The sequence below is a fragment of the Marmota monax genome, unplaced genomic scaffold (assembly GCF_021218885.2).
Source record: "Marmota monax isolate L192 unplaced genomic scaffold, Marmota_monax_Labrador192_F-V1.1 WCK01_AAM20220418_F8-fsc00063, whole genome shotgun sequence".
Taxonomy (NCBI): domain Eukaryota; kingdom Metazoa; phylum Chordata; class Mammalia; order Rodentia; family Sciuridae; genus Marmota; species Marmota monax.
The window spans coordinates 10,128,256-10,151,532 of NW_026693726.1; the positions used below are offsets into that span (position 1 = coordinate 10,128,256).

General features: G+C 34.6%; 1 protein-coding gene across 4 annotated transcripts in view; it reads left to right on the forward strand.

The window, feature by feature from the left end:
* The first annotated feature begins 642 nt into the window (after window positions 1-642).
* Window positions 643-23,277, forward strand: part of Ythdf3 (YTH N6-methyladenosine RNA binding protein F3) — a 36,190-nt gene continuing 13,555 nt past the window's right edge. Inside the window, exons 1-5 of one of the 4 annotated variants that reach the window (XM_046460496.2) lie at window positions 643-1,010; window positions 1,476-1,500; window positions 4,693-4,838; window positions 7,161-7,246; window positions 16,513-18,111. In XM_046460496.2, the coding sequence (XP_046316452.1) occupies window positions 4,781-4,838; window positions 7,161-7,246; window positions 16,513-18,111 (1,743 nt within the window). In that variant the 5' untranslated portion in view covers window positions 643-1,010; window positions 1,476-1,500; window positions 4,693-4,780. Of the gene's footprint in view, window positions 1,011-1,475; window positions 1,501-2,868; window positions 2,886-4,692; window positions 4,839-7,160; window positions 7,247-7,266; window positions 8,603-16,512; window positions 18,112-23,277 lie in introns of those variants that run through there. The other 3 variants (XM_046460497.2, XM_058584435.1, XM_046460498.2) reach the window with 3 other exon arrangements.

The window sequence follows — 23,277 nt, forward strand, 5'->3', positions numbered from 1 at the left end:
AAATTGTCAAAATGTTGCAAATGAGCTTTCTTTGGTTTTGCCAACGTGTACAAAAGTAACTTTACCAATTTCGATTGGAAACTTAGCTCGGGTAGGGGAGATTACTGTTTCACTGTTATTCCTATGGTGTTTCAGGGGTTTGGAGATGGAGAACTCCGCCGGTCCCTTCTGTTATTTGCGGATCCCTCACCCAGTCACTTTCGCTGCACGTGCTGACTTGTGGGGACAGCCCAGCAATTCCGTCGCGAGGGCGGCTGAGTCACCCAGTCGCCCACGCGGCGTAGAAGGGCCTCCGGAGCTCCATCAAGACCCGGCCACCGAAGCTGGGCGGCGCCACTCCGCTGCTCCCGACCTCAGCCACCAGGAAGGCGCCGCCAGTCCCCCCATCTTCGGCCGGGCTCCACTTTCCCCTCCAGCGGAGGCCTCCGACGCCAGCCTTCTTCCTGCTCAGAGTGAGATGGGATCTGGCTCTGGCCACCCTCCCTCTGCAGCCTCGGAGAAAGGAAGCCACCAGCCCAAACCTGGCAGGTTCGCAATAGGGCCACTCTGGCGCGCCCCCAGAAGCGCATGCGTCAGCCACCAGCCCGCGGGTCCCCGCTCCAGTGACGTGGCAATGCGGAGGCGGAGCCAAGGTCCGTAGCAGGAGGGTGGGGGAGGAAGAGCGAGGTGAGCGCGGACGTCAGAGTGGAGAGCGGAAGGTCAGGGAGGCTCGGAGCGGAAGTGAGACTAGGGAGTCTGTCCGCCATTGTGGACCCGAGAAGCGGAGAGCGAGAGGGGAAGAGGAGCGTGCAAGCGTAAAAGACTGGCCCCTTCCGCTGACTGCCGAGCGCGAGGCCCTCTTCGTGGTTTCTCAGCGAGCGGCTGCAGCTGCGGCGGCTGAAACAATCATTCGCCGAGGGCGACAACTAACTGCTGTGAGTGCACGGGGAGAGGCCCAAGCGGCGGCGGCGGTAGCGGCGGCGGCTCCTCTCGGGTTGCGGTGAAGAATGTCAGCCACTAGCGTGGATCAGGTGAGGAGCGGAGGCCCCAGCCTCGGCGAAGGCCTGAGCCCCAGAGCTCCACCCTCGCGTGGGGCCCCGGCTCCTCCCCGTCGCCGCTGGCCCCCTAACGGTGCCCGGGGCGCAAGTTGCTGCGGTCCTGCCTCTCGGGCCGGGGCGTGCGACCTGGCCCCGGAGCCAGCAGCCCGGGCGGACGGGCGGGCGCGCTGCCGCGGGAGGTGGGGGAGGACCGCTCGCAGGGGCCTGAGGATGCAACCCGAGGGCGGCAGACGTGGGGCTGAGAGAGGCGAGCTCTGGGAGACGGGTGGGAGGTTTAAGGCTGGGGGTGGTAGGGAAATTGGTGGCTGTGGAGGATATGGTGGGTTTGCTCCTATGCGGCATGTTTAAAATAACTTATCTTTGATAATGTTTTTGATTAACACACTTTTCTTTCTTCCTTTTTCTTCTCTTTACCACACCTTTCATCTTGTTACACAGAGACCTAAAGGGCAAGGCAATAAAGGTGAGTTTGGATATTTTATTTTTTTTTCTCATTAATGCTATCTTGATGTTACTTTTAAACTGTGCAGGGGGTTGTTTTTGTTTTCAGTATAGGATTAGAGAAGCATTCATCACAACTAAGGCATCCCAAACTTTGGTAGTTCTTTGCAGCCACTTTTACAGAAACCAGAATACTACAAGAAACAGCTTTCTTAGTTGTATTTCAGTTAAAGCAGATATTATTTTGAACGTACTGGTATTTCTTTAGTTACCCACTTTATTTGTGTTAATGTAACTTTTGCTACAAAAATTCCACCCATGCATAAAGTTAAGTATATTTTCAGAGTGGACATTTTGTTTGGTAAATCTGGATTATGTTAAATATGCAATTCACATAGTATTCTATGTCACTTTAATGAAAATCACTCTGATTCTGTTTGAAGTCAATTGCAATGAGACAACAGCCGGAGAGAACTCATAACTGAACAGGCATGTAATCTTGCTGTATAGTTGGGATTGCAAGGTGTGATTCAATCTTATTTTACAAAGGACTGAGAAGGAAATAATTTGTGAGGTTTCTGCTAGGATTATGAGATTTACCCTTTAGTTAATAGTACCATTGAAAGTAAAGTAAGTTTATTTTGTATTAATATGGAACAATGTAGTCAGCTGACTGAAACATTATGACATTAATCATGTGACTTTAGTAAGTATAGAACAATAACAGCTTTCTTGGTATAGTGCCAATTAAATAACATTACAGTGGATTATATATTTATAACATTTTGTAACAGGACTTAAAATTACACTAAATAGAATTATACTTCCTGTTTTTTTATTTTAGTAACAAAGTATTATTTAGGAAACAAGATCTATAATAGCCTTTTTAGATGTAAGTTCAATGTTTTTATTGTTGCTCTTTCAATTCTTGGGGTTTTTATTTGCTATGGTAACTCTGATTAATTTGAAAAAGAATGAGTTCTGTATAAACAAATTAGTTCATTTCCCTTATGTTGTAGTTTATGTAAGAATTTTTCCATACTAGTTGTATGGCACTTTTAGGTAACAAATTTATTACTTTATTTTAATTAAAGATTTTTTTTAATATTTAGAAATTTTAATTTTTGAAATTTTTTTAGAATTATTTTCAGTGTTATAAGAATAAACCTCAGATTTAGGTAGTGTTCATTTTAAATGATTTTTTACAAATATGTAAAAATTTTAAAAGGAATGATCCATTAATTTCTTTTCTTTGCTAGTCTGCCCATTAGGAGGTATATAGACTTGGAGATGTGAAATCTGTGGTCATTATTGCCTAGAGTAAATTATTTTATCCTAGATCTGTGGGGAGGTGGCACTTTGCAAGGCTATTTGAAATGCTAAGTGTTTTGTGTTACCTGCTTTAAGGTAAGTACACAAGTTCTATGAAGTACTTCACTTGTTTGCTAAAACAAAATAGATCTTAGAGCATTGTAAGATAGTACTATGTTACTTTACGATTATTTATGACAAGATTATTTTACATAGGCATCGCCTGGTGACATCTTGATAAAAATGATCTATAAATGACTTTATATACTGGATAAATATTTTTTGGATGTTTAAAAAACTTAATCCATCAGTATTACTTCTAATTGTGTAATTAGACGCACATACAGACTGTTTATTTGGGTAGTTCCTTATTCCAGAAGATTTTCTTTTCATCTTTTTGATCAGTTCATAAATTTCACCAAAGGGTAGGGTGATGGACTGGTATTTCTTGAAGTCCTGAGTTCTGATTTGTAGCTGTTGACTTGCCAAGTGAGTTTGAATATATTACACCTTCTTGTCACAGTTCTCTCTCTATAAAATAAAAATAATAGCTGTAACCATAAATTCTATTGTTATGAGGATTGTTATAATTACAATAGCTTATTGCTTTTAGTAGCTATTGCATTTGCTGGATTTCTTTTTACCTCCTAAAGAAGACTCCATTCTGGAGTCTTGACAGGAAGGGTAAAAAAGCTACTGGCCTAAAAGTACTGGTAATCACTTAAATTGCTTTAAAATGGTAGATGTTACAAGTGCATAAGTAAGACATATATACATGTTTGTTTTTTTTTTTTTTCCCCTCCTTTTCTTACAAAACCAAGTCAGCACCACCAATTGAACTGATAGGAGTAGCTGTGTGTACTTGAGACTCTTCTGCTTTAGTTGACTTGATTTTCAAACTGCTGAAATTATTTTATAATAATTCTGTTTACTATTGTTAAGCTGAAAGTATAGCTATTTTCTCTGAACTATATCATTAATATTCTAAGAATCTGGGTAGTAATCTTGAATTCCATACTTATGGAAAGCTTGTGAAAAGTATATGCTCCTGAGAAGTTGGTGTCAGTTAAAGTTTGAAAACATAATCCTTTTTAATTGACTTAATATAATTTCAGAGATGCTGTATTTCTTTTATGATTTATTTACAGTTGATATTTCTTAGCCTAATAACTGGCTTTAGTGTTTTGATTTTCTGCTAAGTGTTTTCCTGTATGTTCTTAATGACTTAATGTACTAAAGGGTAAAATGCAGTTCTATTATCAGTCCCTTTGTTAAGGCAATAATGCTTTTGAAGTATATTAATAATTCTGAATTTGTTTATAAGAATTTTGAATTCTTTGTTAATTAACAGATTGTCCCTGTGTGAAATGTCAAATCTCTTTATTACGCTTGGCCAAAGAAATACCAAAGGATAGTTGAAATTTAAGGATAATTACTTGCCTGTTGGTCCATAATTTAAAACTGACTTTATTTTACTAAGTAGATTTTTTGCTTGCTAGAGTAAAGATGTGCTCTGCCTTTACTTGGGAGCACTATGGATGGAAGTGTCAGATGCCATCTTAGGCCTTGCTGTTTCTTTTCTCCTGTTCCTTTAATATATAAATAAGCAAGTATATGGAAAATAACTTATTTTCTTCCTCCCCTTCCAAAGGAGAGACATGTACATCATTTCATACAACTTCAATTTAAAAGAATAGGTTGAATTTGGCTAAGTCTTAATGTTTTAGAAAAGTAGTAGAAAACGCCTTATATTTTGGCAATATGGTGTTGTATTCCCTCCCTGTTTTCCCCAGAAATGATTTCAGAGCATTTTAAAATCATTTTAGGCTTCATTTTATCATTAATCCTCACAACATTCCTATAAGGAGATAGAGGGTATATGGTATTGTCGCTGTTTTTGTAGGTGGGAAAACATGATGCACACATCTGTTGACTTTCCTAACTTGATGTAGTCAGGACCAGAGCAAAGAATCACCTGGCTTCTAAGGCCCATGTTCTATCTTGATTTGACTCTGCTTCATAGAGCAGAGGAAACAGGCGAAGAATCATGTAAGTCATCTGTTCTTTTTTCCCCTGAAGAACTTTTACAGACTATGGAAGTGGTTTGGATTTCATTACTATTTAATGGCTTTCAGTCTCCAAGACATTAGAGTGTCATTAAGTAATGTACAAATACTACAGTCTTTATAATAGACAGTTGAAGTTTTGAAAGAAAGATATGTTTACTTTCAAGGGTCAGTTTCCTATTTGTAGTCTAAAGCAAATTGCTTATCACTGTATGTAAATACTCTGAGTTAAATATCTTTCCTTTAGCTTGACTTACACTTTGTATAATTTTTAAGAACATTTTATACATGTTCAAATGATTTAAAAAGTTGATTGTATTTACTTTGTGTATGTGAAATCTACGTTCTCAGAATTAGAAGAATTAGAATAGAAGAAATGAAGAAAAACAGTATAATATATATTCAGATAAATTTTATGTACTTTCTTTGCTAGCAGTATGAACTAGATATCTGAGAATCTAATTGGTACAGAGGTAGGTGTAATTTCAAAATGATTAGCTGTTTTAAATATTTGCTACTATGTACAAATGTAATACTCCAGTAGTGAGGATTTTTTATTTTCAAGAAGTAAAAGAACATGTATAGTAAAGCCAGTGGTAAAGAATAGGTATGTCAGAATCTTTTGGACTAAAATGATTAACCTGCCCTTAAAATGGCACTAGATAAAGCCTAAAGCCCCTCCTCTTTATTTTTGTTATTAGTGACTATTATGTATTTAATTTTGTGGGGCATATTTAGCTTAACCCTAGCTAGTTCAGATGTAGTCCTTATCAAATAGTTACACAACCTCAGTGGAGTTAGAATTAAGTTGACCTACAGGTTTTTCTTGTGGCTTCTGAGGAGTAATAACAACATCATAAGAGTTCTTCTTAGAAGGCTTTACAGAGTAGCATTGTCTCTGAGTGGTCAGTGCTTCTCAAGCCACTCTTAACTCATACTATCTTAGGTGATGTGAACTCATGGCAAAATTAGAAATAATGAAAATGTTAATGATATTATAAAGGAACACACATTGTAATCCCAACACCCCCATATTCGTTTGTAATGCTTTGTGACATCTTCAGATAAGAGTTTTTTGTTTTGTTTTGTGTTTTTTTTCCCTTATAAGAAATTAATTGATAGCTCTCAAACTTTCAACTTTTTTCATGTTTCAGTAGTATATTTACACATTGTTATGACACCAAGTTTCCGCCTACTAACACTTCTGTTTTCATGGTTCTAAAGTCTAGTCCTTTTGGGATCTTGTAATATTTAATATAATAATATCTAAGATTATTGAACACTGTCATTTAACACTCAAGTGAGATGAGGTGTAGGGACTAGGAATAACCTCCTGGAACAGGGTAGTCATCAATTACTTATAGAGCATAAGTTACTACTGGATAAGTTACTACTGGAGATCTTTTGTCTCCTGAATGGAGGACTTGGAATTCAAATCTAGGACTTTCTTTTACATTCTGTGCTCAAACGCAGTCTGACACAGCATCCAGAGAATAACTTGAGTCTTATGGAAATGACTTCTGAAGAAATAATCTGTTATTCTCTGCCTTGTTTTCTTAAGTGTTTGAAGATTTATCATGGTTATCTTTGGTATCTCAGTTGTATTTCTACTTCCATGTGAAAGTCTTCATTTTTTTAATTTATTTTTGGTTCTGGGGATTAAACCCAGGACTTAAGTGCATGTTCTGCCACTAAGCTATATACCTCCAGTCAGTCTTCATATTTTTCTGGTTTAGAATGAAGGCTCTTTTTATTTAGGTTTTCAATTATGTTTATTCATTGTGATATTGTTTCAAGTAAACTTTAGCCACTTTCTTTAAAGATATTTAAGTCATTTTCTGGAACATTAGATTAAAAAAAAAGGTTGTATTGTTCTTTATTTACCTTTATTGAACTAATAGATTTTTAATAAAAGGAACATTCAGAAATCTCTGTTGTCTACTGCTTGAAATAGTTACTTTAGATTCAAGAATAGTATTTGAGAACCCTTTCCAATATTTTTATGTAACACCACACCACAGAATTGATGAAGGTTTGGTAAGGGGAAGTGTGTGTGTGTGTGTTAAAAATATGTATGGTTTGTATTCATAATAATCTTGGGCTTATTTATCACAAGATTTCTAAGATTTTTGTGGCACATAGATATTTGTGCTTAAGCTTATCCTTAAGAGGGTTCTTAAATGAAAAGAACAAAGAACTCAAGATTACTTCTTCTGAGTTGGTTTGAAAAATATCTAAAATTTTAGGTGTGCTGTGAGTTTCATAAAGATAATTGCAACACTTCTAATACAAGTATGTTTTTTAGTTTCAGTACAAAACGGTTCGATTCATCAAAAAGATGCTGTAAATGATGATGATTTTGAGCCATACTTAAGTAGCCAGACAAATCAGGTAAGTCTTTTGACAGAAGTAGTTTAGGAAGTTAAACATTTTTAGTATTAACTGAATTTTTAGCCAGATATTTTAACTGAAAAAGACTAACTGTAGCATGAATGAATTCATCTGGGGTGCCTGCATGAAATTAATAATAGTTGCAGATTTTTGCACAGGAGAGTTTTCCTTTAGAGATTATAGGTAGCTGAAAGTAGGTAATGGAATACATATAAAATAAATATTTAAAGTTGAACCTTTCTTTTTACATATTAAAGTTAGGTTTTTTTGAGTGTGGAAATGATTTTAATTTATAATATCACTGCCATATCTATGTAATTAAAGCAAATAAGAAGACCTACTTGCTAGAAATTTTTATGTGGAGGGAGTCTTAGTTGTGTGTGATATTTTTGACTAAATGTAGGATTTTCTTTTTTATAATGCATTCCAATTTGAATTTCATTGATAATCACTGCAAGTTATAATATTACCTGGTAACATTAAGGGATAAGATTGAGGACTTTGTAAACACTTCTATATTGTGGATATGAAAATTCTGTCAGATTATTAGATCATTAGTAACTGGTAGGTTTTTGTGTGTGTGTGTGTGTGTAGTTTTTTTTTTTTGTGTGTGTGTGTGCGTGCGCGCGCTGGGGATTGAACCCAGAGCTTTGCACATGGTACGCATGTGCCCACCACTGATTTGCATGGGTTTGTATATAGGAATAACTTAAACATTGAAAAACAACAAAATAAAGGCATTTAATACCTTTGTACTATTTCCGTAAACCATTTTTGTTATTAAAAATGTGTCACTGCTAGAAACAAATTTTAAAAATAAATTTTCTGTATCAATTTCATCAGGTCTCCACAGTAAATCTATTTTTATTTTCCTTAAAAAAGATACATGGAAAATGTACTCCAAAATTGTTAACCTAGAGTTTTAAAACTGTGAAAGAATTAGGAACCAGATATTATTGTGGAATTTAACAATAAAGTTGTAGAGAAAATTTGAAAACAAATTCTACATTTTTAGAATGTAGATTTACTTTTAGAACTGGGATGGATGTGGCTTGTTCAGCCTGATTTACCTCTTGATCATTTCTGCTTGGAGCGAATCAGTAAAGGTGAAAGAATAAAAACTGGGAGTAAAAAATTGGTTTCAGATTTATGTGATCTAACTATGATTCAATACCAACTTTTCTACCTAAGGAATTATGAAGGAACATATCGCTGCAAAGTTGGAGAAGATCATGGTTGTGAGATGTATTATAAGTTTTAAATACATTTTTGTTGTAGTTTGACTCACATGTTACTCTCAGTTAACATCCATCATGGCACTTCCAACCTTTTTGAGGAATTCTAATGTTACACAAGGTATAGTACATGTTCTAAAAAGGTGTCTATCAGATAAACTTAGGAAATTTATTGGGCTAAACAATTCAACTTTTTTTTTTTTTTTTTGCTATTTGATTTCATAGTTTATATAGTATGAAACTCCTTTTACTTGTTCATACTTTTTTTTTCCCTCCCTTTCCTCTTTTTTTTTTTTTGGTGCTGGGTATTGAGCTCAAGGCCTCTCATGATAGGCAAGTGCTCTACCACTGAGCTACATTCTCAGTCCTTTTTTAAAAATTTTACTTTGAGACAGGTGTTGCTAAATTTGCCAAGGCTGGCTTCAACTTTGCAATGCTTCTTTCTCAGCTTTTCGAGTAGCGGGAATTATAGGTATGCACTGCCTTGCCTGGCTCAAATTCTGTTTTTAAGGAAATTTAGTGAACTGTATAAGTTTGGGAATTATTACCTGAAAAAAATCATATTATTTTAATTGATTATATACTTTAAAATTATTCATTATTTGTCACAATGACTTAGAACAGTTTTTGTTGCAGGAAGTTTTTGTCACAGGGTGTTTTGGTGTTCTGCAGAGGCACTTCAGGGTGCCTAAGGCATGCCAGGCGAGGTTTCCTGGATCCTACCTGCCTGGCATCTGGATCTTTACTTTGGGGCACTTTATCTATTTTACAAAATTTGTAAAAGATATTTGGAAAAAAGTGTTAGAAAGTCATTATTTTAAAAAATTTGTGCTGGGGATTGAAACTAGGGTCTTGTACATGCCAAGCAGAAGCCCTACCACTGAGCTACAATGATTCTTCCCACCTAACTCGTTATTTTTTATTGTATTTTATTTTTTTTTAACACTTGTGTTAGTAAAGTTAAATGAATTCTTCATCTGCATTTTTGCTTCTCATGTTGGGTCAAAAATATTTATAAAATATTTGTTTTATTGCATTATATAAATGGAAAGATTAAAATTTTTATGTTTATTATTTCAACTTACAATACTGGAATCAACATGTTTATGTCCTATTTGAAGGGAAATTTTAAAGTTTGATTCCACTGAGGCTGTGTGTTGCCTCTCCTTGCTAGTACTGAACAGGTTTTCAGCAGTTGTCTTTCCATGGTACTATAAATAATTATTTCTAATAAGGCACATATTTACATTTTAAAGATTGCTAACTATAGAATGTTGGAAACTGATTTCTTAAGAGAAAAATTGAAAATTATCAGAAATATTAAAGGTAAGTTACACAAGAACTTATTGTTACATAGCTAAAATGTATAAATTAAGAAATGCAACTTTTAAAGAATATTTTCAGAGAATACTGAAAACTGGATTTACTTATAAAATGTCTGAAGTAATTATTGGTGTACTTTAAAGTTATGAAGTATTTAATAAGATTCTTATTTACCAACCTAACTGAAGTAATTGTTTGAAAAAAATTTAGCATACACATTGTACTATTAAGATTAAATTCCCTTCATCTAATTTTAAAATTATAAATAATGAAATTAATCTTGGTGGAAAGGTGTTTAAGATTTGGGGCTCATGGTTTAAATTGTTTATATTTAGATCTAATTCATATCAAACCTAGGAATGGGTTAGAATAAGTTGTTGGCCTTTGTATTCCTGTGGCAGTGTATTTCTATTTTATAGTCTTATTGTTCTCTTTGGTTTTTTGTTGTGCTGAAGTTTGAACTCGGGGCCTCAAGCATGCTAGGCAAGCCCAGTGTCCAGCTATACCTCCAGCCACCATAGTGTTTAGTAGTATTTAATTTCTTAGGGAATATTTGATTATTTTATAAATTAAAAAGTAAATATCTTTTAGATCTTAAAATTAATTCTCTACAGTTCTTCAGAAAAAATGATGATTAAGTTGATTTGAAAATTTATATTTCAGTGCTCATTGTTAAAGATACCATATAATTTGTGCATACAAACTTGTCAAATAAATTAGAAGACTGAAGTTTGGGGAAATAATTCAAACTGTGTTTATCAGAGAAGTGTCAAGAATTTTTAAAATATAGTATTTGAATTTTATTTTCTGTTTTGCCATCACTGATCTTTGTTAAGATTTTTCTTATCTGCGTTGCAGAATGATTTCTTTATTGGTAGTTTTTCTTAATCCATTATGTCCACATGGGGGATATCTATAAAAGCTTGAATTTGGCAAGAAGTATGCCATGGGTAATTTTGAAATAAATATTAATGTTTTTAGAGTTATACTCTTTTGAGAAAGGCAATAGGTGAATGATTAGTGATAATATTATTAGTCATATAGTTAGTATTAACAGTGAAGGTAAATTATATGATTAGCTCTAGATTGCTTTCCAACCTCTTTTAATGCACTGGTTTAAATTTTATTGAAATATTTGCAGAATTGAAAATGAGGGACTTACTGGGTTAAAATCCAAGTCCGATTGTGGTATAGTGTCAATAAGAAATTACCACAAAATGTCTGTAATCACATTCAGAAGAGGCTGAAGCAGGAATATCAGAAGTTGGAGACTAGTCATTGCAATTTAGTGAGACCCTGTCTTAAAGTGAAAAAATGATTAGGGATGTTGCACATTTGGTAGAGTGCTTGCTTAACATGTGTCCTGGATTCCACTCCAATACTGTAATAAAAATCAAAATTTCTACACCTTTTACAACAGTGGATGCATCTGTTATATAAGTGCCTTAAAAATGACTCCAGGTTTTTTCTTTTTTTTTTTTTTTAATCCTGTACAGCTTTTGTCAACTTTCTCTGTCTTAACTTGGGGAGATAGTTCTTATCATTATTTCTGAAATATATAAATATTTTCTGAATATTTCTTTTTATCATCTTAATTTTTGTATAAAATTTCCTTCGTGTAATCTTTTCTGATTTTCCAGTTTCTTGCTTTCTCCTATTTGTATTATAGTAGTTTCTTTTGCTTCCTTTATGCTTCAGTTATAGTCCTATCACATTGTAAGGTAAATGTCTTCCCCACTATACCTCTGAAGTGCTCTGGGTTGGAGACTGTATTCTTCATGTTTTTATTCCCTGTGATGGGCATGGTATCTGGCACAAAGTAGGTATTCATTAAGTATTTATTAAATGAAGGAATAGGTTAGGTTATCTGATAGAGTTAGAGAAAGAAGAATTATGGCTGATGAAATATTCAGATTTTATTATATAACACATTTTTTTCTTATGACATTCTTATGATTAGATATGCAATAATTACACTTTTGAAAAGTGCAGTAGCAGAAGAAAATGCATACAAGCATTAAAAATGTGCTGAATGTTACTTAACTTTTTATTGTTTCTTTAGAAGTCAGGAGTTGGGTTTTTTTTTTTTTTTTTTTTGGAAACAATGTGTGTGTGTGTTAGGGAGGCCACAGATTTCTGTTCCTCTCTTCTCAGCTTCCCTAGTATCTGGATTACCCAGCTCTGCTTAGTTTTTTAATGCCAAATATTTTTCAGTTTTCTCTGTGCATAGGAGCTATTTCTGGTTAATAATACCTTAACTGTTTTTATTGAACTTTTAAGATACACAGTGTTTCTAGGATGTTTGGATAATTATGAAGTAAAAAAGGATATTAAGTTATAATTGAAAGACTCATTTTTAATTAAGATAAAATTGAGGTGAAATGTACCATAGTATATTAGTTATATTTACCACACTGCATAATAGAACTTTAAAAAACCAATATATTTTTCCTGAGTTTTATAATCTTTTACACCATCTCCCCCACTGTCCTCATCTCTACCATTCTACTCTCTGCTTCTATAATTTAGTTGTTTTAAATTGCACATATAAGTAAGAATATGTGCTATTTGTCTTCCTATGCCTGACTTATTTCATTTAGCTCTTACGGTTCTCAAATCCATTTGTATTTTTGCAAATTTGTTTTTTTAAAAAAATTCTGAGTATTGTGTGTATATACCACATTTTCTTTATCCATTCAACCACTGATGAACACTTACATTGATTGTCTTGGCTTTATGAGTAGTATTGCAGTAAACATTGGAGTGCAGACATCTCTTCAGCATATTGATTTAAAATCAGATTGCAGAATCTCTGTATTTTCTTTAATGAGATGAGAAAACAGTTCAGAGCCTAAGTAACTTGGCTCCTTTCATATAGGTGCTAAGTATCTGGACTGGGAATAAAACCCAGATACTTCACAGGCCTCTCTAGAGCCTGCTAATCAGATAGCTTTTCTAGATTGTACTTCGTTTTTATAGGTAGAGGAGTTTTTAGATAGAGGAGTTTATGGATCTGTTCTCCTAGTATGTTTATTCATACCCAGTGATTATTGTGCCTTTTTATTTTTATTTTTTTTTTTAAATTTTGATATAGGGGTCTTATTCTGTTGCCAAGGCTGGCTTCCAACTTTTAGACTCAAGGGAGATTACTTCCTTAGCCTCCTCAGCCTCCTCAGTGCTAAGAATAAAAGCATGTATCACCATCTCCTGCTTATTATTATCATTTTCATATTAACATATTACTTTTGTTTTCCCCTTCTAATTAGTTCTTTGCATATAGGGGTCATACAAAGCATTTCACATCACTATGTTTAAAGGTAGTATTTCTTTAAAGAAGAAAAAAAATAAGATTTTGATATTACTGAAAAATTTCCATATCATGAATAGACTAGTTTAAGCAGACTGCATATAAATCCCTAAATTGATTACATATATCATTACAATTAACTTTGAGATAAAAAAATGGAACTAAGTTATGAATTGTTTTACATCATCAGGGAGTACAGATTTTGTTCCTCTTTACTACTGAGATAGTTGAAATTAACCCAAAATTCCACTTAGCTGGCAATTTAAAATGTGCCTTAAATTTATCAAAACATTAATTTATAATGTTATGATTGAAGCTCTACTGAAATTTTCTCTCTTTTTTTAAATTTTGGGGTGCTGGGATTGAACCCTGGGTCTTATGCATGCTAGGCAGGTGCTGTTACTACTGAGCTACATCCCCAGCCACTGTGACTATGTTCTTAGTTGTTCTTAGAACCAAAACCAGAGCCTTAAGATTGCTTGAATTACTGTCAGAGATCTAGAGGAAAAAAAATCTCATTCAGCAAAAACTCCTGAAAGAATTGAAGAACAAATGGATTAACAGGAGATAAGTGACCATTATTTATGCAGTACATTTGAGGACTCTAGGTGTAGTGCAACACTTGGAACCCTTGGTTAAAACTTTTTTTTTTTTAATCACAATGATTTCCTAATCAGTATTAGTACCTTTATTTTTAGCAGACATTTTAGTAATCAGATTACAAATACATCTATGTGTAAGTGTGTGTGCATTGTTATCATGGTTTCTGAATCTTACTCTTTAAATTCTTCAATATTTTATTTTTTAAAAACCATTGTTGATGTATTAGAGCTTCCCTCAGGCTTCACTTTGTAGGTGTGTTAAATGTGGCAGTTAGGATTTCTTCACTGATATGGACAGAGCTTTAGAATTTGTGTAATTATGTGGTGGTGGTTCCAAAAATGCTCTTAATCTATCTCATACTAATATTTTTCGTGTTCTTTGGTATATTTTCAGTTATAGGTAATAATTACCCACTCAGTAAAGCTAAAAATTATTCAACTAGAATAGTAAATTGTAACATGAGTTATTATAGTTTTGAATACGGTAAAATATATTTAATATGTGGTATATTTGGAAAATTGCATTGTAATTTTTGTTTTTCTTTAAACAGTAATAAGGGACACATTTGGGTTTAGGTCCAAGTTTTACTGGCAATACCCAGTAAATCTTTCAGAATTATACTTTTCTTTTTCCCTTTTTTGTTGCTGGGGATGGAACTCGGGAACTTGCACTTTCTAGACAAGTGCTCTACCACTGAGCTACATCCCCGGTCCTTATCAGAATTATTAATTTAAATAGAATACGTTTAGATCTAAAGTTAAAATTCAGTTATAACAGAGAATCATTTCAAAAGATAGCATATTAGCATTCTCATAGACAATGGATAGTTAGAACAGTTGTGAGGTGTGTCATAGTAACTTATTAGTAATATAATAGCGACTGGGAATGTAACTCAGTGAGAGGGTGGCCCTGGATTCAATCCCAAGAACCAAACAAGCTAACAAACAAAAAAACCAGAAGTAGTAATAATAAAATATCTCAGTTTTTAATGATAAGCTGTTTTAGTCAGCTTTTTCACTGTTATGACCAAAAGATGTGACAAACAGTGTAGAGTAGGAAAAGTTTACTTGGTGCTTATGGTTTCAGAAGTACTCACTTGCTCTGGGCCGGAGGTGAGGCAGAGAGTCAGAAGGGCATGATGGAGAAAATCAGCTCAGAACGTGACAATTAGAAAGCAGAGAGCAGTCCTCACCAGAGATAAATTTATACCTCAAAGGCATGCTCCCAGTGACTTATCTCTTCTTGCCTTACCTAGCCTACAGTTATCACCCAGTTAATTCCTATTAGGAGATTAACACACTGATTAGGTTAAGGCCTTCATAGACCAATCATTTCAATTCTGAATGTTCTAATATCTCATATACGAAATTTTGAGCTACACTTCATATCTAAATCATAGCATAAGCCTTTAAAAAAATAACTTAGTAGTTCCAAGTAGTAGCTATGATATTATTCTCATGGATTACTATTGATAGTAGTAATTAGTTATATTACGGCTTTGTGCATACATTAGTCAAGTGTTGTACCAATGAGCTATACCCCCGTACCCGAGCCCTTTTAATATATTTGCTTTAGTGGAAAAGAAGCCACATAATAGCCCAAGAATATAAAAGAGAAAAAGGAGGATGAATTTAAGAACTTTATCCCAGGGAATTTATAGTGTTTATATAAATTAAGTGACTCATCAGACTTAATGGTATTGACCCTTGTGAGGAAACATCAATTGCTCTGACTGAATATTAGCTAATTTTTTCAAACCTTTCATAATTACACAAATTCTAAAGATCTGTCCGAGGCTTTAAAATAATAAAACTTAAAGCAGATTAAAAAATTAATCAGACATTTTATTTATTTTTTTTTTGACATAACCCATTTTCAAGGGAAATCCTTAAGCTATTTTAATTTTCACATGAGCTTATATTGTTTGTGGGTTTTTTTTTTTATTAATAAAATTTGGTGTCTTGATTTTTGGCAAATTAGTAAATGCATGATTACTTAATATTCAAAAGAGAGGTTGATTTATTTACTTGAAATAAATAAATTTATTTATTTATTTACTTGAAATAAATTAAGTTCTGACCAAAAAATTTGTATTTTCATTTTGTAAAGTGTGGAAAATACAGAGCATTAAAAAAGAAAGATATCCATTGCCTCACCCTTAAGAAGCCAAGATAAGGATTTCATTTCTTTCCAAAATGAACATGACAAAGCGAAACAAAGTTGGATCATGCCATAGGCATGATCTTGAAACTTTTTTTTTTTTTTTTCAGAATGTGAGCATTTCTCATATTATTTTTTCTTAAGTACAAAATTTAATGGCTGAACTGGATTCTGTCAATGATAAATTGTAATTCTATTTAAAATAGTTTCCAGGTTTATTGAATCCTTATATGTAACTCTTTGAACACATCAATAACTTAAAATATAGCTGAGTATAAATGTTAAATCTTGTGTCTGCAAAGTTTTGTGAATTAGCTTTTTGTAGAAATTGTAATATTTTAAAATTGTGACAGAAGATCTGACTCTTCAAACAAAAATAATCCCAATCCTACTCTTAATCCTCCTATGAAACTCCTAAGTTATTTTATAACAAATATTTAAAAATATGAGTACTCATGTAAATTTTTCTGAGATTGGATTTGAAACTTTAATTATGCTTATCTAGAAATTTTCATTGTGTTTATCCAGTGCATCTCTTTTTCATTTATTTAAAACTGTTTGATTTTAACTTTTAGATATCTTTTTTCCCTCCTATAAAGAGGACATTTCACTACTGATTATGGTCTTCTGTTTTGCAGAGTAACAGCTATCCACCAATGTCAGATCCATATATGCCTAGTTACTATGCTCCATCCATTGGATTTCCATATTCTCTTGGGGAAGCAGCATGGTCCACGGCTGGAGACCAGCCTATGCCATATCTGACAACCTATGGACAAATGAGTAATGGAGAACATCATTATATACCAGATGGTGTTTTTAGTCAGCCTGGAGCATTAGGAAATACCCCTCCATTTCTTGGTCAACATGGATTTAACTTTTTTCCTGGTAATGCTGATTTCTCTACATGGGGGACAAGTGGATCTCAGGGACAATCAACACAAAGTTCTGCTTACAGCAGCAGTTATGGCTATCCACCTAGTTCTCTTGGGAGAGCTATTACTGATGGACAGGCTGGATTTGGCAGTGATACTTTGAGTAAGGTGCCTGGCATTAGCAGTATTGAGCAAGGCATGACTGGACTGAAAATTGGTGGTGACCTGACAGCTGCAGTGACAAAAACTGTAGGTACAGCCTTGAGCAGCAGTGGTATGACTAGCATTGCAACCAATAGTGTACCCCCAGTTAGTAGTGCAGCACCTAAACCAACCTCCTGGGCTGCCATTGCTAGGAAGCCTGCCAAACCTCAACCGAAACTTAAACCCAAGGGCAATGTGGGCATTGGGGGTTCTGCTGTACCACCACCACCTATAAAACACAACATGAATATTGGAACTTGGGATGAAAAGGGGTCAGTGGTAAAGGCTCCACCAACCCAACCAGTTCTGCCTCCTCAAACTATAATCCAGCAGCCTCAGCCATTAATTCAACCGCCACCATTGGTGCAAAGCCAACTGCCTCAGCAGCAGCCTCAGCCACCACAACCACAACAGCAACAAGGACCTCAGCCGCAGGCCCAGCCACACCAAGTGCAGCCTCAGCCACCACAGCTGCAGAATCGCTGGGTAGCTCCTCGGAACAGGGGAGCGGGCTTCAGCCAGAACAATGGAGTGGGCAGTGAAAACTTTGGTTTAGGTGTTGTACCTGTCAGCGCTTCACCTTCTAGCATAGAAGTGCATCCAGTACTGGAAAAGCTAAAGGCCATAAACAACTATAATCCCAAAGACTTTGATTGGAACCTGAAGAATGGACGTGTGTTTATAATTAAAAGCTACTCTGAGGATGACATACATCGTTCCATTAAGTACTCTATCTGGTGTAGTACTGAGCATGGTAATAAGCGTTTGGATGCAGCCTACCGTTCCCTGAATGGGAAAGGCCCACTCTATTTACTCTTTAGTGTGAATGGCAGTGGACATTTTTGTGGAGTGGCTGAGATGAAGTCTGTTGTGGACTATAATGCATATGCTGGTGTCTGGTCTCAGGATAAATGGAAGGGCAAATTTGAAGTTAAATGGATCTTTGTGAAAGATGTTCCCAATAACCAGTTACGGCACATTCGCTTAGAAAACAATGACAACAAACCAGTAACCAATTCAAGGGACACTCAAGAGGTACCCCTAGAAAAGGCTAAGCAAGTGCTTAAAATAATTGCTACTTTCAAGCATACCACCTCAATCTTTGATGACTTTGCACATTATGAAAAGCGTCAAGAAGAGGAGGAAGCCATGCGTAGGGTAAGAATATAGTAATTTTGATGTGTGGGTCTTTCTCTTGGGGATGGAGTACATGGATGGGTACCTTTTAATGACTCTGTTTTCTCCCTCCACAGTAGTAGGATTGAACTCAGGGATTCTCTACCACTGAGTTACATTCTCAGCCCTTTTTCATTTTTGAAGTAGGGTCTCTAAGTTGCTTGGACTGGCTTCAAACTTGATATCCTTCTGCCTCAGCCTCCTGAGTAGCTGAGATTACAGGTGTGCACCACTGTACCTGGCTGAGAAAATGGATTTTTAAAAAACAACACCAAAGTATTTTTGTAGTTTGTACAATTGAAGCTCTTGTAACAAAATATGGTGACAATTTGGCTTTGGGAGCAGATTAGATTTGGGAGGATGTGGGCTTCAGAATTAGACTCCATAGCATTTGATTTCTTTTGTTATTCATCTGTGAGACTCAGGAAAACTTCCATTGGAAGACTTTCAGTTGGACATATTGTTATTCATGTTTGTGACATACTGGCTGGCAGGCTTGGATTGTTTTCTGTCCTGAACTACAGAATAAAATTGGGGTCCTAGTTTTAGGTGGAAAAAGAATGGAGGGATTAGGCAACTAGGAGATTTTTCTGTAGATAGTACATTTAAATTTCTTTTAGAGAGAAGCGGGGTTAAAGTTTGCTCTTCCAGTAAATAGTTTTTTACTGCTGTGGAAAAGTCTCTTGTGGAAATTAAGATAAAGCAGAAACTTCCTTTAACTATCTGTATGTAAAAGTGTTATGATTCAGTTCTTTGTGAATTTGTCTTGTGATTTCTTGGTTGTGTGCAGCAGAGGGACCTGCTTCAAATTTTAAACCCAGGTGATTTTTTTAACCCTTGGCGATTCTAGTTGCAGTGATTTCTGTGCTGAATTGCCAGAAACTTTTGGAGTGATGCAAATTATTATTTAAGGCTTTGTGGGACTGTTTCCTCAAAGGTTAATATTGCTGAATATAATTTTCTCCTAGTTAAATGTGGAAAATGAGGAAAATTGGATCCAGTTGCTAGTGAGGTTTTAAGTTTAGTGTTTAAGTAAATTGTCATCTTGTAACTGCTATTACAAAATAGCGTATCATGAGAAATGATATGGAATATGAAAGGTGAGATGCAGACACAGATTTTATTTTGGGATGTACTTATTTTAAGACACATTTGAGAAATATAGGCAGAGAAATTTTTTTGACTTAAGCATTTAGAGAGATGTGGGTGTTAGACCTAGGTGTTGTTTTTGTTTTTGTTTTGGTTTGTAAACAGTTGATTCCATGAAAATAGGATGAGATTATTTAGGAGAAAATCTGCATGATAAAGAAATATATATTAGCTTTATTTTCTTCTACCACTAAGGTGACAGCCAGCCTTGTATGTGTTCATACTTTTCTTTTTTACCCAGTCTGAAAATTTAGTCCTAGTTTTACTATTTTCAGTATTTTAATAGATAGTTGTCTCTGGAATGTATATATTTTTTCATACTAAAAATTGATCCCAGAGATGATCCTTACCCCTTTTAAAATTTTATTACAGGGCAGAATCTCACTAAGTTTTCAAGGCTGGCCTCTAATTTATAATCCCCTGCTTCATCCTCCCAAGTATCTGGAATTACAGACTGGTACAACTGTGCCTGCCCCATAAATATTTTTTATGACATGTATTATAGTCATGTTATTGTATATATTACACAAATATACACAGTAGTGAATTAAACTTTTAATTTTTATATTTCTATTATTCTATTGCTGCCATTCTATGACATCTAACTCATAATTTACATCTTTATTTCAAATCTTATTAAACTTGATTTTTATTAATTATAAAAATTATAATTTTTATAATTAATTAAAGAGGATTATAAATTCAAGAGTAGCATTGGCAATTTAGCTGAGACCTTGTCTCAAAATGAGTAAAACGATTGGGGATATAGCTAAGTGGTAAAGTGGCCCTTGGTTCTATCCCGAGTACCTCAACAACAACAAGGTCTTTGGCATGATATGTAAACAACAGTTTAGCTGGGTATAGAGTTTTGGGGTCAGTTTTTTTCATTCAAGATACTAGAGGCTTTGCTTCATTGTTTTATATTCTATGGGTTTATCACCTTTGGATTGTTTCCAGTTTGGGGGGAATATAAATAAAGCTCCCATAAGTATTTTTTTTACATAGATTTAAAGCTTTTTCTTTCTTTTTTTTAAATCATTAGATAAAGTTAAGTTCTTTCATCTGTGAAAAACAGTTCCATCATCTGTGAAAACCTCATTTGTACTATATTTTTTTACTTAAATCCCTGCCCTATGTCTAACCCCTGGCACCCACTGATCTTGACTCACAAGTTTGTTAGTATTTTTTCATTTTTGTCAGGATCAGAAAACCCTTCATTACTCTTTGGGCTCTTTTCCTATTAGTTACTGGATCAGAAGGAGGATCATCAAGATCAAAGTAGGTACTTTTACATTTTTTTCTTTAGTTCTTGGTGCCGGTTTCATATGCCTCTGCCACTGTACATGTGGGAATGGGATAGTCATGCTGTAAGTTGACTTTACTATCACTCTGTGATTAAAAAGGAAAATCTGTACAATGGCTACACTAAGTAATTGACTTCCCTGTATGTTTGAAGCTACTATAGTAGGAGTCAGTTTTCAATGATTTTTAACTCATGAGCAAATGAATTATGTCTTTGCCCAGTTTTTTTCCTTTTGTTGTTAGCTCTTATCTAGGCAGAGTTGTAATTTTCTTTTTTGACATGCTTATATTTGTACTTGGGGCTTCCATCATAAATGCTTTCAAATGTTTTTGGCATTCCAGTGATTTTTGTGCTCCTGTCTATTCTAGGACCTCCTTGGCTCTATCACAAAGGACAAATCAGTTGTGTTTTGCTAGAATTTCTTTTTTTCCTTCAACTAAAAGTAGTTGCAAGTTATTATTAGTGTCTCTTTAATAAGATCTCATCTGTCCTGTATTAAATTCTAATTTCTCAAGGCTTGTGATACGTAGAGGCCACATTTTCCCAGAAGCATATCTTCTAGACTTTGGGTAAAGTCAGATTCTTAAAGAAGACACAGACTGCACTACTTATAAAAGAGACGATTGATAAATTTGATTAGTTAAAAACAATTCCTCAAAAGATGCTTTAAAGGAAGCTTTAAAAATACATCTTTTCTGAAAGTACCAGAAGAAATTTGAATATAACTGCCTGAAAATTAATACTAAGAATATATAAAGATAAAAAAGACAACTCAGTAGAAAAAATGTGCAAAAGGTATGGATACTCATTTAGTGAAAGAGGAAAATTGACATGACTAATGCATATAAACCAATATTCAGTCTTATTGAAAGTTAGAGAAAACAATCTCATTGCAACCCCTTAGGCAGCACTAGATACTACTTACCAATTCCAACCAATCTTTTCTCATATCCCCAAACTTTTCCCCACTTCATGTTACAATACCCTTCATGTTACAATGGCCAGTGTAGGTTCAATGTAAACAATGTCTACTTTCTTCCCCCCAATTTTCCTAATAAAAATACTGTTCACTCTTAAGTGCAGAGGACATTTTTCTGACTGCTATCTATTTTTGCTTCAGGAAGCTTAAACCAAGACCTGTTCCCTTTTGATGGTATCCATAGTGACTCAGTAAAACAATTTTATTTCACGAGGGGAAAATGTACTGTTGCCATTTTGCCTCATCCCAACGTCCATATTTTAATAACTCAGAATAGTCAAAGCCAGTAGCCTTGTCCACTTAAGAACTTGCTGCAACAGGAAGTAAAAATGAAATTAGGAAAATCCAATTCATGATTAGAATGAGAAAATATTTTATATCCATTCATTTAGCAAAATTTAAGTATGACAGTATTGAGTATTGGAAAGATTGTAAATAAACAAGGCCTTACACAATTGCAGATGTGAAGCAGTATTTTTTAACAAGTTGAATATTCATGCCTTATAATTCATCAGTTCTCTTCTGGAATACATATGTAAAGAACGTTTCTAGATATCCCAGAAAATATGTATAAGAATGGCAAAATTAATAATTGCAAAAAACTGGAAACAATTCAAATATCCATCTGTAGGAAAATAGCCATTGGTGCTACAGCAATATAGTATGGGTGAATTTTTTTCTTCATTCTTCTATTTGGAAATAACTTTATCTGGGGAATAATTTATAGAATACTCATCTTTTAATCAGATTTACCTGTTATTGTCATTCTTCCACGTTTGCTTTGTTCTTTTTAAACCATCTGAGTGCCATGTACAGGGCTCTTTTCTCCAAAACAACAACAACGAAAAACAAAAACAAAAAAACAGAATTATAGTATGTATTTCCTAAGAATAAGGTTATTATTTAACTATAATACTCTGTCATTTGATCCAGAGTCCTTTCTTTCCTCTAGTAGAGGATCCAGTCTATGATCAGAAAATACTGATCATAGCATAGTCAAAACAGTTTGAAATAATAAGTTTAGAATCTGCCTTCAAATTTTTTTGCCTTTCCCAAGTTTGGGAGGATTTTGTCATGTGCTTTTATAAAAGACTAATATTTACATTTAGATTTGTGGTTGCTATTCTAATATTTACATTTAGATTTGTGGTTGCTATAGCTCCTTTTCTAATTTAATATTTTTCTTTAAATTTTTGAGGCCCTTTATCATAATAAGGACTTTAAAAAGCTAATTCTGTTTTCTCTTTTCATTGCTGGATTGCTTATTGATTATTTTTTTCTTGATTATTTTGGCAGTAGAAGCCTCCAACTAGCTTTTCTAGCCAGCATGCCTCCTGTGGAGGAGACAACCTGATATCCTGTCTGCCTATATGAAAGTTAGTATGTCAGGCCCTCCTTCAGAATGAGGAATGCTGGTGAGATTCTAACCTGCAGAAGAAACAATTGCCAAGTAGTTAGGAGGGAGGAAGGAGCTGTATAAAGAGAAAAATCTTAAAAGTTTCCTAGGCAAAAGACACAGTTTACAAAGAAAGGAAAAACAATCGATGATCTGAATTTCTCTTCTGAGGGTACTGTAATGTAAAATCTTATTTCAGGGTGGAGAGGAGTTGGGTATAAAGTTACATCTGTAAGGATGAGCGTCCAGTTACATCAATGAAATGGGGTGGGAGGAGTAAAATAAAGAAGTTCAAGTTTAGAAGAACAAAGCCTTAGTGTA